The sequence below is a fragment of the Euprymna scolopes genome, chromosome 15 (assembly GCF_053919585.1).
Source record: "Euprymna scolopes isolate OS-2025 chromosome 15, ASM5391958v1, whole genome shotgun sequence".
NCBI lineage: Eukaryota > Metazoa > Mollusca > Cephalopoda > Sepiida > Sepiolidae > Euprymna > Euprymna scolopes.
Window position 1 is genome coordinate 106,224,453 of NC_136496.1, and position 18,734 is coordinate 106,243,186.

Here is an 18,734-nt window from a genome sequence, read left to right on the forward strand (position 1 = left end):
GTTAATGGCATCATGACGAACTAACATATACTACACATCACTCCTCAAAGCGAGGATGGTCATATGACAACAGAACATATACTAAACTACTCCTTACAAAAAGGAGGAGGAAATGGTTGGAAGAACCGTATCATGCAAACAGAATAGATCCCTCCTCCCTGAATTGAGCATTAAAAGATAATAATAGTATTGTTTCAGCTTCAGACGAATAGACACCAAGGCTAAGGAGTATAAACCTTACTTTTTTTGTTAGATACCTAACCACAATATCATCAGAGGAAATGAGAAAGCTGACTCAGCAGCTCAAGAAGCTATTGAAATGAATCAATCTGATATGAAGATTCCGTACACGGATTTCCACCAAATGGCAGGAAGCAACTGTCCTAATAACAAATTACCCCACATATCACCTACCATCAAAGGATGGCAACTGGGATATAGGAAGCAGAGAAAGAAAGAAGTAATCCTAGCCATACTACGTATAGGTCATACGTCCATTACACACTTTCATCTTTTAAAAGGAGAAGATCCTCTTTTATGCATATCATGTCAAAAACTGATGTCCATTAAACATATACTAATTACATGTAAATACTTCAAAACAATAATATCCCATTTATTTCAAGCAAACAACATAGAAAAACTTTTCAACATTGAACAAATAAAATATATATTAAACTAGCGGGAGGTGGCGTCCGGCTTTGCTCGGTCGTAAAATACGCTTAAATATGTTATTTTAATTTGTCCAGATTTTGTATGTATTATTATAGAGTCGTGATTTCAAAAGTAAAAAAAAAAAAAAATGTATTTGGGTGTTATCAGCTAGAATCGAAACTGTAACATTCAAAGCTGGTGACGTTACCACAGTACCAACGTGACACGCACATGAACTAATTAAAGATTAAAAATGAAAAATAAACTAAGATAAATGTACAAAATGCATAACGATTTTTTTTAAAACTTTAATCCACTTTAACCAGCTAAAGACCCATAAAAGAACGGTCTGTAAAAAATCCAATTATTTAAGGCCCCTAGCGCCACTCTACGACTTTTAGTTTAAGTAGAGATAGAGTTTGAAAATATGGAAACAGACAAACAGACATATAACCTTTTATATATTAGATTTCTTAAAAACGATTGGACTGTACTGGAAAATCTAAAAATAGAATAATAACCATCTCTGTTCAACAAGACAAAAAGGTTTCAAAAACGCATTTACATTATTCTCAGCTTCTTTTTGTCTTAAAATAAATATAACACCTGTGATCCTTCACCCTGGCATAAAACAAAACTACTTATGCTGTAAAAAGTTTTTTAAAAAAAAGTAAATTCCAACACTTAGGAAGTGGAACCGACGAATCAACATCGCCTTGGTGTGATACTGTCCATGTATAGTCTCTACACGTACATTTGGACATTCCGAGCTTCTCCTAATCCAAGCTACGTAAATTCGACAATTCATACATATTATCAGGGCTATGACAACAGTATATTCTTTTCATTGTTTTGAAAAAAAAAAAAAAAGAGTATATATCTGACACAGTTACTCACAGTTAAGCAATCGAGAACCACATCACTCTATATAAAAGCATATAAGATATCAACGGATACAAACTCGAGAGTCAAAACAATGAAAAGAATATGCTGTTGTCCTAGCCCTACGTATCATCAATTTCAAGACTCACGCGTGCACGAAAGACTATTTTTCCTTTAAAGAAAAACTAAATAACCAGATGTGACTGCAGATCATATGAACATTTTCACCAAGAACATTCATTTATCACCCTTCTTAATTTTAGAACCAAAAAGAAACACCAAAATAATAAAACTATTTTATAATGGAGTCAAAATAAATAAATATATTTTGTACAGTTATTACATGTCGTTGTGTTTCATTACATACAACTACAAAACTATACAATTACAATCTTTTAATATTTAATTCCGTTTATTATACTATTTTAGACTCTTTCAATGCTGCATTAAGCAAATCAAAAGGGTTGATATGCCGCAAAACAGGCAAATCAAACAAATAGAAAGAAATTATTGAATCGGTTTGATAGATTTTGTTGCAGGTTTTACATTGTTATTAATCATTTTGAACTTGCTGACCTGTGTCCCGGCATTTCCCGGGAAAGTAGATTATTCTGAATAATGAATTTTTCTTTCTTCTGTCTTTTCCCCAGGAGTGAATCTTCAAGAAGATGTCGTCCTCTGCCCTGTTCCCTATGGTGGCATGCTTCTTATTAACAATTTGATCCCTCACCAAAGGTAAAATAACTTTTATTATCAAATCACATATAAGAATAATCATCACTTATGTATTTATCATCCTCAACAAGTTGGTGATAATTTTCCAAAGCTTGTGTTAAAGAGTGAAGAAAAGAGAGGGTCTGAGAGAGACAAAACACTGATTGGTTAAACAGGATTATGTGTTGTTAGAGAATATGATTTTTGGAATAGTCTGTTAGTTAAATCAGGCAGCTACAGACACTGTTTTTCTTTCTTTTTTTTTCCATTTTACTTCAATGAAAGTTCTCAGAAAGCAAGCTAATACTTGATCTCTATATGTTCTCTCTCTCTCTCTCTCTCTCTCTCTCTCTCACACACTCTCTATATTTCTTTTCTCTCTCTCTCTCTCTCTGTATTTCTTTTCTCTCTCTCTCTCTCTCTCTCTGTATTTCTTTTATCTCTCTCTCTCTCTCTGTATTTCTTTTTTCTCTCTCTCTCTCTGTATTTCTCTCTCTTTCACTCTCTGTATTTCTTTTCTTTCTCTCTCTCTCTCTGTATTTCTTTTCTCTCTCTCTCTCTCTCTGTATTTCTCTTATCTCTCTCTCTCTCTCTCTCTCTGTATTTCTCCCTCTCCCTCTCCCCCCCTCTCTCTCTCTGTATTTCTTTTCTCTCTATGTCCGAGTATATGTCCATTGAAATTCTTCCTTTATCTTTCAAAGTTGAAAACGAGTGAAGAACATTAATTTTCCTCTCCTCAATCCATCAGTTAACTTGTAATCGCTTGGTCTTTCTAGATTCCAGGACAAGAATTCATCTAGTCTAATGGATTATCTAGCTTAGTGCTATCCCTAGAGGCAGCATCACTCAAAGAAGGTGCGCAATATTTTGTATAAGTAGTAGTGTTAGAACGATTAATCGGAATCGGAAATCAGAAAAATCAGAACTTTTGGGGATATTGGAATTGGTATCGGGATCGGAAACAGATGTGCTGATTTTCCGATGCCAAAAACGATTCTTTTAATTATCTTTTTTATTTGGTTTTGTTTAAAGCAAAATCTTCCGCTGCTGGTATTAATGATAAAATAATAAATATTTATTGATTTTAAATTATCAGTAAAACAAAACTCTCTAGATCATTCTCACTCCACTAGTGTTTGTCATTTTGTTTGAGAAAATATCTGCACATTTGACATGTATTTTTATGGTAATCCGGGAAAAATAACAACTGTATAGTTAAATATTTAGAGATTTATAAAGAATCTGAATCAGTAAGTGTATTGAAATCAAGAATTCAGTACGGAATCAGTAATTGCATCAGAATCGGGAAAAATATTGTTATCGTCCTATCACTAATAAGTAGTCATACCAAGGAGATTTTATTTGGGCTTTGAATACTATGTTATTCTAAATATCTGGTCAGGGTTTACTGGTAGGATGAAGTATCCTTATGCCAGGTTGTCCCAACAAATCCCTACAGAGAGAGACCTTAGACACTCGAGGATAGTGTCTAGTAGGCATTCAAGTTCTTTCCAGTAGGTATTCAAGTTCTCTCTGGTAGGCATTCAAAATAAAGAATAATATATATTTGTATATAAATATTTGTATATAAATACATATATGTACTTCCATTCCATCATGCAAAAGTTAGTGAGTAAAACACATATCATTTTCTAACGCTCAGATGAAACAATTTCAAGTAGAAGCAAGAAAGCAAGTCAGACAGCCCTCGCAAATTTACACCTTTATCCAAAATGAATTTTAAAACAAAATTCTACACTTGATAATAAAATATTAACAGTGGGTGTTTTTTTCCCCTTTAGGTCATCAATAATAATAATAATCATAATAATCATAATAATAATAATAATAATAATAATAATAATGATAATAGCTACAAAGCAACGGAAATGAAAGAGAAAATAGGAAAGGAATACCTTAGAAGAACAAGAAAACTCCTCAAAACTAAACTATACAGTCGAAACCTAATTAAAGGAATAAACATTTGGACAGTGTCACAAATAAGATACTCTGGATCGTTTATAAGCTGGACCAAAGAAGAACTAAGGAATCTCGACCAGAAGACCAGAAGACCAGAAAACTCATGATGATGCACAATACACTACACTCAAAGGATGATACTGACCGACTATATGTGAAAAGGATAGACGGCAGAAGAGGGCTTGTTTGTATAGAAGAATATGTAAATAACACACAAAAAAAGAATTAGAAAAATACATAATGCAAAACACGAAAAGAATAATTACTGCAAAAAGAGACATGAAAGTAACAAACAAGATAGAAAAAGAGACGCGCAATAAGACGAGGAAAGAAAAAAGGGAAGAGAAACAGCTACACAGACGATTCATAAGGATTACAAAAGATGAGACTAACTAAAACACTTGGAAATGGCTACAAAATGAAAATCTAAACAGGGAAACTGAATCCTTAATAACATCTGCACAAGATAATGCAATTAGAACAAATCACACCAAAGCAAGGATTGACAAAACACAAGAAAACAGCAAATGCAGACTCTGTGGACAACGAGACGAAACAATAAACTACATAATAAGTGATTGTAGCAAACTAGCACAAAAAGAATATAAAAATAGACACGATCAAGTGGCAATCATGCAAACAATTGCATCTTGAACACACAGGCAAATAGTACAAGCACAAACTGGCAGCAGTACTGAAAAATGAAAGTCACAAGATCCTATGGGACATGAATATACAAACGAATAAACTCATCCAAGCAAGAAGACCGGGTGTCATAATAGTTAACAAGAAGGAAAATTCCTGCCAGATTTTAGATTTTGTCGTTCCAGCAGACCACAGAGTTAAGATTAAGGAAACTGAGAAGCGTGCAAATACATGGAACTGGTCAGAGAGCTCGAAGGGATCTGCAAAATGAAGAAAGTAAAGATAACACCACTAATAGTAGGAGTGCTAGGAACCATACCAAAAAATCTTTGAAAAAAGAATGGGAAAGATTGGAATCAGAGGGATGACTGAGAAGATACAAGAGATTTCAATAATAAAAACTACAGAAATATTAAGGAAAACCCTTGAATCTGGAGACTAACACGACACATAAACTACACACAAACTGGACACAGAAACGGTTACAGATGCACAACACACAGAAACATCACATAGAATTATGAAAACTGAAACTGTATAATTGTAAGATGCCCCCCCCCCTATTTTTTTGTTGTTGTGAGTCTCACCATGAATAGGCACTACATCAAATAATAAGGGTCAAGAAGGATAGAAAGACCGAGGAGAGAAAGCACTGGTCAGGCCTTTGCTGGCTGAGTGCAAAGAGAACTGGGACCTTGGTGAGGGGTATTGCCATCCAAATCCCAGTGAAGACCAATGATCGCCGCCAGCGAGAAATCAGTGGTAAGTGGTCATTACGATAATGCAAATTCTTTTGCAAAGGTTATCAAAAGAGGTGGAGTGTACTGAAAGTCTGGGGAGACTTATTGTCACTCAGTGTCCAGGGAACACCACGTTGTTCTCAAAGAGTAATCTTTGATGATGTCTTGTGTGACTACTGCCAGTGAATAAATAATAATAATTGTACTGATTGTGATGGGAGCTCTGGTGAGTGTGACAAAAGGATTTGACAAATGGATTGAGAAACTTAGGATCCATTGCAATGTTGGAGTGCTTCAAAAGAGCCTCGGTGAAAACCGCCAGAATCTTGCGTAAAATGCTGGAGAACTGAGAAAAGAAGATGCAGATAGCCTATGTTCATTTGTTATGATCCGCCTATCAGCATATAACCAGCAATAACAATAGTCGGATACAAAACGTGAAGAAGAAGAAGAAGAAGAAGAAGAAGAAGAATTAATATATGACAAACTAAATTCAGTAATATATCTTGATGAATAATGACTGTTTTGTTGGCGGAGGGTGTACGCTAGTATATGAATAATGACCTCATGTGCATTCACCTTTGAGAAGGAGGCGATTATTTTCCATGTCTCTGTTTTTGCTTGTGTTGTGTTAGCACTTGTGGAAAACTTGTATTGTTCCAGACTTGTATTGAAATGGTGATTGAGGCTAAAGACGGCTACATTAAATAGATGTCAGTTCTACTACATAATCAAGTTACCTGAATTGATTTTTTCAATAAAAGTTTTAAAATAAAACTATCGTATTGTTTTCTTTAGGGCTACAACTTTATCGTTCTACCCTGTATTAACTAATCAGGTGACTCAACATAGCAGAGGAGAATAGATGTGGGCCTTAGCTTTACTTACGGTAGTCTTGTAACTCGCGCTTCCCTTATTTTATCTTTTAGTCCTCGCATTCCATGAGTGGTGTTTCTGACAAAGGGGGGAAGAATTGCTGTTTTCTGGGTCAGAATATACCCATTTTATTTTTTTTAATTATTATTATTTTTTTTTTACTGTCTATTCACCCCAAACAAGGAACAGTGCCATCAAATCGTAAAGGGCTACTATTTGGGACCAGGTTTGCTGAGATACTATGTAAGAAGTTAGGCATCGAGATGTCTGTTCACATTACATTTGAACTTGTGCATGTTAGTACAATCAGGAAAGCAGAGGCCTAGAAGGGAATTCCAAAGTCTAGCAGTTTGAGGAAAGAAACTTTTTGAGTAGAAGGCTTTACAGCATTTAGGGATCTCTACAGTGTAAGGGTGGGATTTTGCTGCTTGCCTGATTTGTCGGAGGGGGGGTTATATCACGGGGTGCTAGTGCTTTTAGAACAGACATAGGGATGCAACATTTCGACAATGCGACAGAAGTAACACTTATCGCTGACTAGTTTTTGACCTTGAAGCAGTATTATTTTAATTACTCCAATCAAGTGGCTTCAAGCATTGTCTGGAGTAATTTCTGTTAAAATGTTTTTGAATGTTTGTCGTTTTTATAACCACGGTTATGAGAATCAACCAATCAGAAGCTTCAAATACTATAAAAAATATCGAATTTTGGATTCAATTCAGTTCACTGTCAACCTCTGTCTCGAAACGATTGAATTGTAACTGCATTGATTCTTCGTTGCCTTCTTTGTTACGAAGAATTACTCAATACTCGAAATCGTGACTGCATTGATTCTTTGCCGGTTTGATTTACTGCCGCCATCTTTGTTCAACATAATATCTCAATACTTAACAATTTCCGTCTAAAAATTATGAATTTTTTAAATCTTTATTCTAATAGGAAAGAAGAGCAGATGCTCAACAGATAGCAATGATTGAAAACACTTCCTTCATCCTTTGTCTGCCGTCTGCTGATAACTTGCAAGCAGAAAAATCTCTACCAATTCTGTAGTCTGAGAGCATCTAATCACATGAACATATCTGTACATTGTGTGAAAGAGACAAAACGAAAAAAAAAAATCAAGCACAAACATAAATCATCACAAACTAGAATTTAATTGGTTTCATTCAGACCAACAAAAGTCTTTGTGATGATTTATGCCTGTGTTTATGATTATTGCATAGGTAACGAACAATGGCGGAAAATATTGGAGCTGGACACAACCTGTTATAAATTGGATTAATAGTGATGAGGTCAACCTAAGATTCCGATTGAACAATTGAGGTTATGAGATAATGAGAAATATTTAACTCTGGGGTGAAATTGCTAAAAGTATTCCAAATTGAAAATTAAAATAAGAGAACAATTAAATTCCGATCAAGGAGTGTGGAGCAATGTAAATATAAATAGAATTAAAAAAAAAAGACAATCAGTAACACACTTCTGCCATTCTACGATCGGCCCCCACACACTACCATCCCTACTGACCCAAACTCTCTTGCCTGACAGATCATCATTTTGTAAAATAAATAAAACTTTGTTGATTTAACAAGTTATAGTTGCTTACAAAAAACCATGGTCGTCAGAGTGTATACATTTTGTAAAAGTGCGTCTATAAAATGTATAGACAGAATATAACATGATTTTCAGCCTATTTTTGCACAAAAATGAGGTCGTTTTTTTTATATTGGTTTTGTGTGATTGCATTCACCCTATTATTTAGCAAATATATAGGATTGAAAGACATGCTAATTCTATTATTCCTGGCCTTCAGGCTGGGATCAACGTGTCATATCTGCTGTGTCTTTAGTTAGAGGAGAAGAAATCCTTCTTGGCTGGGGTAATTTATATATTTGTCTCATCAAGAAGGTCTCCTTTTAGGATGTTGGATATCCTCTTTACAACAAAACATCCTCAACAATGGATTCAGCGGGTCTGCTTTTGGTATAAGTTATATTAGCTCAAATGATGAGAATAGTATTACCAATCCTCATTTCAAAATTACCAATCCTCATCTCAAAATTACCAATCCTCATCTCAAAATTACCAATCCTCATCTCAAAAACTCTGAAACATAATTAAGAGAATAAAAACATTATTTCTGTCCACATAGCAAACTTTGGGGTTTTTTTTTACAGAGGAGCCACCACTTTATCAAGGTCCGGAGGCCACTCGAGAATAAAGATTAATGAGAGTATGGTAGTCAATAGGACAATATCGTAGTAATTGTTAGTAGTGGAAATTTGGCAAATCATATCACTTAAGTGGACAGTTTGTCAAGAACTTGTTTGCATTGGACTTGAAGACGACCATATTGTAGTCAGCTGGAAAGTAGGCAAACAGAAGAGAGTTCCACAGGTGTGCAGTTCTAAGAAAGAAGCTTTGTTCATGGAATCTACGTTTAGGTTCAGGCACAGATAAAGAGTGGGGGAAATTATTATAGTGGTTTTAGCTAGTCAAGCGTTTTTTGTGAGAGTTTAGCAAAGGGGGGGGGCATAGATTGACTCAGGAAATGTAAGAACTTGTGAGGAAACAAATTTACCAAAAAAAAAAAAAAAGAAAATCTGATTTAGATAACTGTTTAAAACTTGCATAACCATCAATATTTATTCAAATGTTCTATTTCTTTCATAGCTTATCGAATTTTTCGAATGAAATTCGCTGGAGTCTTGATTTCCGCTGGCAAAATCCTGAAAAGCCCTGGGGATTTTATGGTCTCAAAGAAGGAGTTTTGATGAAGTCTGCAAAAAACTCAGTCACTAAGATAGATTGGCATTCTTTTACAAGCAACACGAAACCTTTGAAGAATTACGCAAGCAAGGTAAATATTATGCTTACAGGGGAACCACAATTGTGTCTCTGTTACCATATATCTGTAAAGAACGCATATTATCTCTAGGGAAAATGCAATTTCCCCTAATTTTCCATAACAATTACTTTTAACTATAAATAATTTTCTACTCGATAAATTTTCATAAATTTTTAATATATTACTATTTTCGACATAGCAAGTAAATAAGTTGTTTTAAGCAAAAGCAACATTTTAAAATACCTAGATATGTCAACTCTATCTTAACAGGCACTTTTTTTAATATAATAGTTTCTTTCTTCGAACTTGTAGATTTTGAAATTCACTCTCCGTTTCCTGCTTCTTTGACTGTATTGTGGTTACCATATACGTAGATTTTGTTGAGAGAACGAGAGTGTTGGAACTGTCTAGAAAGACACATTGCATAATAATAATAATAACAAGGAATTTCAAAAACGAAGATATTTATGTAAGTTTTTGAATTCAGGGTTACAGTAAAGTGGTAAATTTTACTGAGTCGTTGAAAGTTCGAGGTTTGTCTTTTTGCATGATGACCCAGGGAAACTTATCTATCCATCTCCAAAGCGTGTCTGCTTTTTCTTTTTTTACACCCAAAACTGTCCTCGATTCTGATTGGTTGAAAACCTCTGTTGACATCGAGAAAAGAAAAGGAAGGAAAAGGGAAGGATAGAAAGAAAGAAAGAAAGAATGAAAGAAAGGACGGGGTTATACTGTAATGGTATTATGGCGGTGGTCTTAGCTCCACTGATGATTGCAACGTCTTGTCAGACGAGTGCCACTCCCTCAGTCACTGAAAGTCCATGTGCCTGACGATGACTTTTTAGTCCTGCCAGCGACTTGCACACCCTCAAGCAGACATGACACGGAAAACGGTCATTGGTATACAAAAAAAAATAAATAAATAAATAAAATAAAAGCCTTTCATATGCAGGTGGCAATATGCTTCTTTTGGGACGCATAAGAGCAAAAAAAACCCCCAGTATCTTTTATAAATAGAAATGTTGTTTGTTAATCACAGTATTTTTAAATGCAATGAATACACTGCAGAATTTGTTTCATTTCGAAATATCAGAGATCTTTATTACTTTAGAAATGGAGAATATTGAATTAATAGTAAAAAAAAAAATTAATTCTCAGCAAATAAATCAGATGTCATGGTTGAAAATCGAAACCAGAAATTTGAAATTTTCTGTTTGGGAGACTATTAACTGAGCTATTTGGACTCCTTTATAAATAGAGCTTAATAAATTACCATAACAAGATAAGTGTAGCTTAGGTATGACGTCATATCTAATTTACTGGAATTAATGGGGCCTATGGTCCTAGTAATTCTCGTAAAGTAAGAAATATTTGTGATCACTTGATGTAAAGTACTCACACGCAACATTTTTTTTTAATGCTTAATTGATTTGATTGCAATATGCAACATTTCTCCCCATCAGTTTTCCAAAGCAAGGGAAGTAATTCTACAATGGACGAATAGAGAGTTACTCCTCCTTAAAAAGTAGTTATATGAAAAAAAATTATTAACTTATATAATATACTTATTAATATATTTATTAGCTTATATGATATATTTATTAACTTATTATAATAATCATAATTCTTCTTTTTCTTCTTTTTCTTCTTTTTCTTCTTCTTCTTCTTCTTCTTATTATTATTATTATCATCCCCATCTTCCCTATTCTATTAATATTGTAATTATTCTCATCTTTCTTCTTCTTCTTCTTCTTCTTCTTCTTCTTCTTCTTCTTCTTCTTCTTCTTCTTCTTCTTCTTCTTCTTCCACACATTTTAGTATATTTTATTAAATACTTTTCACAACAGGTCGAAGGCGAATTTGACACCACACTTGCTGGGCCATGGATGGATCGATGGGAAATAACTCATAAAAACCGCCATACGACAACTTTTCAAGAAAACACAACCGCCTGATGAGAAGCCTAATGCTATTAGAAGTAGAAACAATTCTACATGATGTTTTGGACAACGTTAAAGGGAAGTAATTCAAAATTACAAGGGAGATAATTCTAATAAGAATATATTTTTTTTAAAAGATCAATAAAACAAAATTAAATTTTAAATGAGAACCAGAACCTGTGTTCAGATGCATATGCATGTCTTGGCAACATTTTTGTCTTTTCAATATAATTCGTTAAATATAATGGACAATTTATATCTGCATATTTTGTTTTGGTTCTTTGAATTATATTAACTTCTGATATCGAAAAAAAATGTTGGTTTCATTTTTTCAGCAAGATATGAGTCTTTCTGGCATAGTCCAACAAATATCTTTAGAGGAACAAATGTGCTGCTGCAAGACCTTTTCTGTCCCACTTTTCCAACACTGTTCATATCTTGATAATTCAGTTGCATTTTATTATATATTCTGAGTAATAAAGAATCTGGTGTTAATTTAGATTGAGTAAAAACAAACGTACAGAAAAATCCTTATGATATACATACTCGTCACAGAAAGCAGATGTCATATTAAAAAAAAAAAACTCATTTAACTTCATCAAGTAGTGTATTTTTATTAAGAAAATCAAATGATATTAAGAAGTCATAAAAAGGTTGGGAGCAGAGATATTGTTTTAAATTTTGTCAGAACTCCAATGTAACAATTCAGTTCGACTACAGAGATTTTGTTTGTATTCAAAAATAATAAAAATATTTTAATCGCTAAAAATCGTAAAATTTGATTTTTCTTATAAAAAAATTGATCAATTTATGTGATTTTTAGAATATGACATACGTCAGTACATACAACATAAAGGTTTTTCTGTATTTTTGTTTTTAATATATATATATATATATATATATATATATATATATATATATATCTATATTTATCTCTCTCTCTCTCTCTCTCTCTCTATATATATATATATATATATATATATATATATATATATATATATATATATATATATATATATATATATATATATATATATATATCAACATGTTTGATCAACACTGTTGGGGAGCCATGATGTAATATACTGTTTTGTTTTTAAATTCCCGAAACAGTGTTTCATGGTAAACAACTGATGATCCCTTAAAAAATAAATTATTAGTACTATAGTAAATTCGAGAGTGAGTTGATGCAGTGATTGCAGGTGATTAAATGACTTACTGACTAGATGGTTTTCTAACGAATGATAACAAATATTTTTTTTGTATAGTTTCAAAGGTTAAAAACTTCAAAGACAATATATATATATATATATATATATATATATATATATATATATATGACGGACAATTTATGTCTGCATATTTTTGTTTTCATTCTTTGAACTTAACCTATAATATATTTCCAGTATTATGAATATATTTCTATAACATACTAATGTATTATGAATATATTTCTATAGCATACTAATGTATTATGAATATATTTCTATAACATAATAATGTATTATGAATATATTTCTATAACATACTAATGTATTATGAATATATTTCTATAACATACTAATGTATTATGAATATATTTCTATGACATAGTAATGTATTATGAATATATTTCTATAATATACTAATGTATTATGAATATATTTCTATAACATACTAATGTATTATGAATATATTTCTATAATATACTAATGTATTATGAATATATTTCTATAACATACTAATGTATTATGAATATATTTCTATAACATACTAATGTATTATGAATATATTTCTATGACATAGTAATGTATTATGAATATATTTCTATAACATACTAATGTATTATGAATATATTTCTATAATATACTAATGTATTATGAATATATTTCTATAACATACTAATGTATTATGAATATATTTCTATAATATACTAATGTATTATGAATATATTTCTATAACATACTAATGTATTATGAATATATTTCTATAATATACTAATGTATTATGAATATATTTCTATAACATACTAATGTATTATGAATATATTTCTATAATATACTAATGTATTATGAATATATTTCTATAACATACTAATGTATTATGAATATATTTCTATGACATAGTAATGTATTATGAATATATTTCTATAACATACTAGTGTATTATGAATATATTTCTATAACATACTAATGTATTATGAATATATTTCTATAACATACTAGTGTATTATGAATATATTTCTATAACATACTAATGTATTATGAATATATTTCTATAATATACTAATGTATTATGAATATATTTCTATAACATACTAATGTATTATGAATATATTTCTATGACATAGTAATGTATTATGAATATATTTCTATAACATACTAATGTATTATGAATATATTTCTATAACATACTAGTGTATTATGAATATATTTCTATAACATACTAATGTATTATGAATATATTTCTATAATATACTAATGTATTATGAATATATTTCTATAACATACTAATGTATTATGAATATATTTCTATGACATAGTAATGTATTATGAATATATTTCTATAACATACTAATGTATTATGAATATATTTCTATGACATAGTAATGTATTATGAATATATTTCTATAAAATACTAATGTATTATGAATATATTTCTATAACATACTAGTGTATTATGAATATATTTCTATGACATAGTAATGTATTATGAATATATTTCTATAACATACTAATGTATTATGAATATATTTCTATAACATACTAATTTATTATGAATATATTTCTATAACATACTAGTGTATTATGAATATATTTCTATAACATACTAATGTATTATGAATATATTTCTATAACATACTAGTGTATTATGAATATATTTCTATAACATACTAATGTATTATGAATATATTTCTATAACATACTAGTGTATTATGAATATATTTCTATAACATACTAGTGTATTATGAATATATTTCTATAACATACTAGTGTATTATGAATATATTTCTATGACATACTAATGTATTATGAATATATTTCTATAACATACTAGTGTATTATGAATATATTTCTATAACATACTAGTGTATTATGAATATATTTCTATAACATACTAGTGTATTATGAATATATTTCTATAACATACTAATACATTTCTATAACATACTAATGTATTATGAATATATTTCTATAACATACTAGTGTATTATGAATATATTTCTATAACATACTAATGTATTATGAATATATTTCTATAACATACTAATGTATTATGAATATATTTCTATAACATACTAATGCATTATGAATATATTTCTATAACATACTAATACATTTCTATAACATACTAATGTATTATGAATATATTTCTATAACCTACTAATGTATTATGAATATATTTCTATAACATACTAATGTATTATGAATATATTTCTATAACATACTAATGTATTATGAATATATTTATATAACATACTAATGTATTATGAATACATTTCTATAACATATTTCCCAGAACTGCCTGCATGTGGAGCACTGTTCCACTTACCTGCTTCACAGTTGAATACAACATAGTAGCCTTCAAGTCCAATGTAAATAATTTCTTGTTGAGCAGTCCCCATAAATAATCAAATTCTACCCAATTTACACCATTAACGATTACCACACTACAATCTTACATTAATTAATTTTATCCTCGAGTGGCTTTCGGGCCTTGATTAGTGGTGACTCTCCAATAAAAATAAAAAACAAAGATAATTCATGTCAAAAAAAAATTACATAAGGAGGAACAAGTACTGGTTTTATGACTACATGCAGAAATCACAAATTATTTTTGAATAACCTTGCGGTAACGGTGTGGAGAGTAGAGCAATATGTGCACATGGTTCTGATACAAGAATAATACAATGCAAATTTAGCATTGTTGGGAGTCTGCGGCGGCAACATAAAAAGACATATTTTTTTATTTGACAGGAATTTTTCATGTTTGGCTTGTTTACCTGTGATTTTATTATTGGTTAGAGAGTGAAAAAAAAGAACAGGACTGCTGCTTAGGTGAAAAAAATGAATGTTTCATCATAGGAGAAAGAGAGAACACAAAATAATTTGACTCAAGTGTGTGTTTTGTTTTCACTTTGAAAGAATTTACGTGACTGAAATAGGATTTGATTTCCTAAAAGTGTTGTTCTCTCATGACAAATTATAGATAATCTTTCAAGAACCTAAATAAAAGGTGACAACTCATTATCCAAATAGATATGGCATCTAAAGGAAAAAAAATAAGGTTCTTGTATGGAGATGGATTGTCTTGAAGAAAACTTTAATTCTTACACTACATCCCCACATGTTTTCTTTGCCTTAATGAAAAATTCGCTATGTTTCATTAATTCACTGATAATGATAAACTACTGAATCCAAGAAATAAAATAAATATTAGACACTTCAATAGAAACATCAAAATAGACACAAAATCTAGAATACTCCAAACATATGTATGTTCTGTTCTACTATATGGTTGTGAGTGCTGGACAATCACCAACACTATGAGGAAAAGACTAAAGGCAACTGACACTTGGTTTCTGAGCAGAATTTTGAAAATATCCTAGACAGAAAAGAAAACAAACCAGAAGGTATTAGAAATGGCAAACACAGAAAGGTTTCTAATAAGAAAAGTACGAAAAAGACAAATGAGATTCGTGGGCCATGTCTACAGGAAAAAACAGAGTAGAACAGATTAGCTTGACAGGAAAGACCATGAGTAGAAGAAGCAGAGGACGACAGTGAGAAAGATACGTTGACAATCTGAATACCTGAATGATGAGCAACAATGAATTCATAAATGTCTTGAGAGAGAGAGAGAGAGAGAGAGAGAGATAGATGGAGAGCTGTCAATGTTTGTACCAGGCAGGACACCACTTGATGATGATGATGATGATGATGATGATGATTAGACACTTCAAAACTTGGATCAATATAATAACAACCAAATGTAGTTACAAAAACATTTCATAAGGAAACTTTAATGTTGTGGTGCTCAACATTACTGATAATAATTCACTCTTCCACTTATTATAAAGACTGGGAAAATATGTCTCTCAGCTGTTATGCTCAAGTTCTGCACGAGTGGAAGTCGGGCTGACGTATATGCACACTCTTCATTTGTTGCATTTACTTTACTGTTTAATATATTTTGTTTCCACTAATCGAGTCGTGTTTTCCTTCTATATTCTTATGGGACCACAACAAGCAATAAACTTACTTTCAGTCGTAGAATAACAATTAAAATTTATCTGCTAATAAACAACTAATTAGCAACTAATTAATAGGCCACTTTAAATACATAGACAATAGTAAATGGCTTTGTGGTTGTAGAGTATAGTAAGTTAATTGAACTAGGTTATATTTAATTATTATACAAAAGACAAGCAAATACAAAACCAAAAGTAAGCGGTCATACATTAATGATATTTGTTTTATTGTCACTAATTATTTTGGATTGTTAAAGATAAATTAACAGGTTTTAAAATGTCAGTGTTGTTTTATCACATTGTTTGGTTGCTTTGTTTTGATGTTAATTTTGGCATACTTATGTAATTGTATTATGCTTGCGTTGATATGCTCTTTGATGCATGTAATTATTACATCCTATTTTTGCATCATTTTGTTGGTTATGATTCAGATCTATGATTTCATAATCATTTGTTATATGTGTTCTGACAACTATCTTTTATGATTAGTGTAAATTGTAAATTCTGTCTTAATTTTCTAATTAACTGATTGGAGTATACATTTATCTATTAAAGCCCATTTAACTACAGTACACACACATATATTTTATTTTATGGAAATCACTACAGACAAGGCATGAAACCACTTCATATAAGGAGATAAAAAAAGACTTCAAGGTCAAATACCAGCCAATGATAAATGTTATATGGATAGATTCCAACTCAAAAAACCGCAATTCTTCCCCCTTTGTCAGGAACATCGCTCATAGAATGTGAGGACTAAAGGACAAAATAAGGGAAGCGAGAGTTATGTAGCAGACAGGATTGCAACGAACACAAGCAGAAGAGAATTCTTGCAGCTCGAGATTTGAATACACTTCCTTCCTGGCTTGTCCAATCAGAAACTAGCTCTTAGTCACATGACCGAGTTTATATAAGGTTAAACTGGGAACACACTCTCTCTTTTTTCCCAGATCTTGGACTGACAACAACTCTACATGGAATGGACCATCCCCAACCTCTCTCTTGAGACTCAACAAAATTTACCTGGCCTTTGGGCCCAGGGTTCGACTAAGAGAGAGAGAGAGAGAGAGAGAGAGAGAGAGAGAGAGAGAGAGAGACCAACAACTAGTAAAGACGCACACACACACACTCTCTCTCTCTCTCTCTCTCTCTCTCTCTCTCTCTCTCTCTCTTTCTCTCTCTCTCTTCCCTCATCTTCCGGCATCGACGCTTTCACTAGAAATAACTGCCATTGACATCTCAAGGGAACTAACAGAAGTCCACAAAAGATCCGACTGAAATCTGTGAAGGAACCCCATGCTTGATTCCACACAGCCAAACATTCTATTCTTTCAAACATTCTAACCTGTTTCTGATCTGAATAAATTCTTCTGTTGTTTCGTTTATAAAAGAGGTTTTGTTTCTTTATTCAGTGCATTGTGTTCAACAATAACTTATTTAATTAGTGAGTACCTACAAGCATTTTCCTAGAGTTACGAGGCTGAAGTAAACCGAAGGTCTAATCTGAATTCTAATTGAGTAAATCGATGATTTAAATGACTGTACAATTTAAGATAAGAAAAATAAATTTCGTCCGTTCCTTCTTAAGCTTGCTTGTAATTATTAATTTCTTGATGAATGTATCTTGAATTTGATATAATAATTCAGAAGTATGATTGCCAGTAAAGTGAGTAAGTGTATGTGTGTGCTATTGCAAATTATTTCCCCTTGTTATCTGTGTGTGTAAGTATTTAATATACAGTGATATATATGTATGTAGGCGAGGGTTTCAACCATGTCTAGCTAACAGAGGTATGTATGATAATCCGAGTTGTACCTGCTTGCTGGCATTACAAGACTTATGCATTTGAGTTTATATTCTATCAAAGTGTATGTTTATCACATGCTTCTTTTTCCGTTAAGGGAATTTTTCTTTCTTCTTTTCCTTTAAACAATGTTGTATTGTCAAGAGTGTTTTTATTCATAATGTCTGAAGAAATGCTGGTTTTTGTGAAAATGTTCAAATGCCATAATGTTTGAAATTGTCGATCTGGCATGGAAACAATTGTAACGTAAAATGAAATACACCTCTTGTTGCTATCAACACCTTTTTTGAAGTCTTGATTTTGCTTATACAGTATATATATATATATATATATATATATATATATCCAAGGTGGCGTAATGGTAAAATATAAAGGTAACTGCAGCGTCTCTTCCAAATTTTCGGATTCTCACCATGT

At 31.5% G+C, this 18,734-nt stretch overlaps 1 protein-coding gene across 1 annotated transcript in view; it reads left to right on the forward strand.

Annotated features, from left to right (window-relative positions):
- Positions 1–11,543, forward strand: part of LOC145294054 (phytanoyl-CoA dioxygenase domain-containing protein 1 homolog) — a 43,071-nt gene extending 31,528 nt beyond the window's left edge. The window contains exons 8-10 of the mRNA XM_080141045.1: positions 2,187–2,271; positions 9,165–9,351; positions 11,187–11,543. Coding sequence (XP_079997171.1) covers positions 2,187–2,271; positions 9,165–9,351; positions 11,187–11,294 — 380 coding nt within the window. The 3' untranslated portion in view covers positions 11,295–11,543. The remainder of the gene's footprint in view (positions 1–2,186; positions 2,272–9,164; positions 9,352–11,186) is intronic.
- The last annotated feature ends 7,191 nt before the right edge of the window (positions 11,544–18,734 follow it).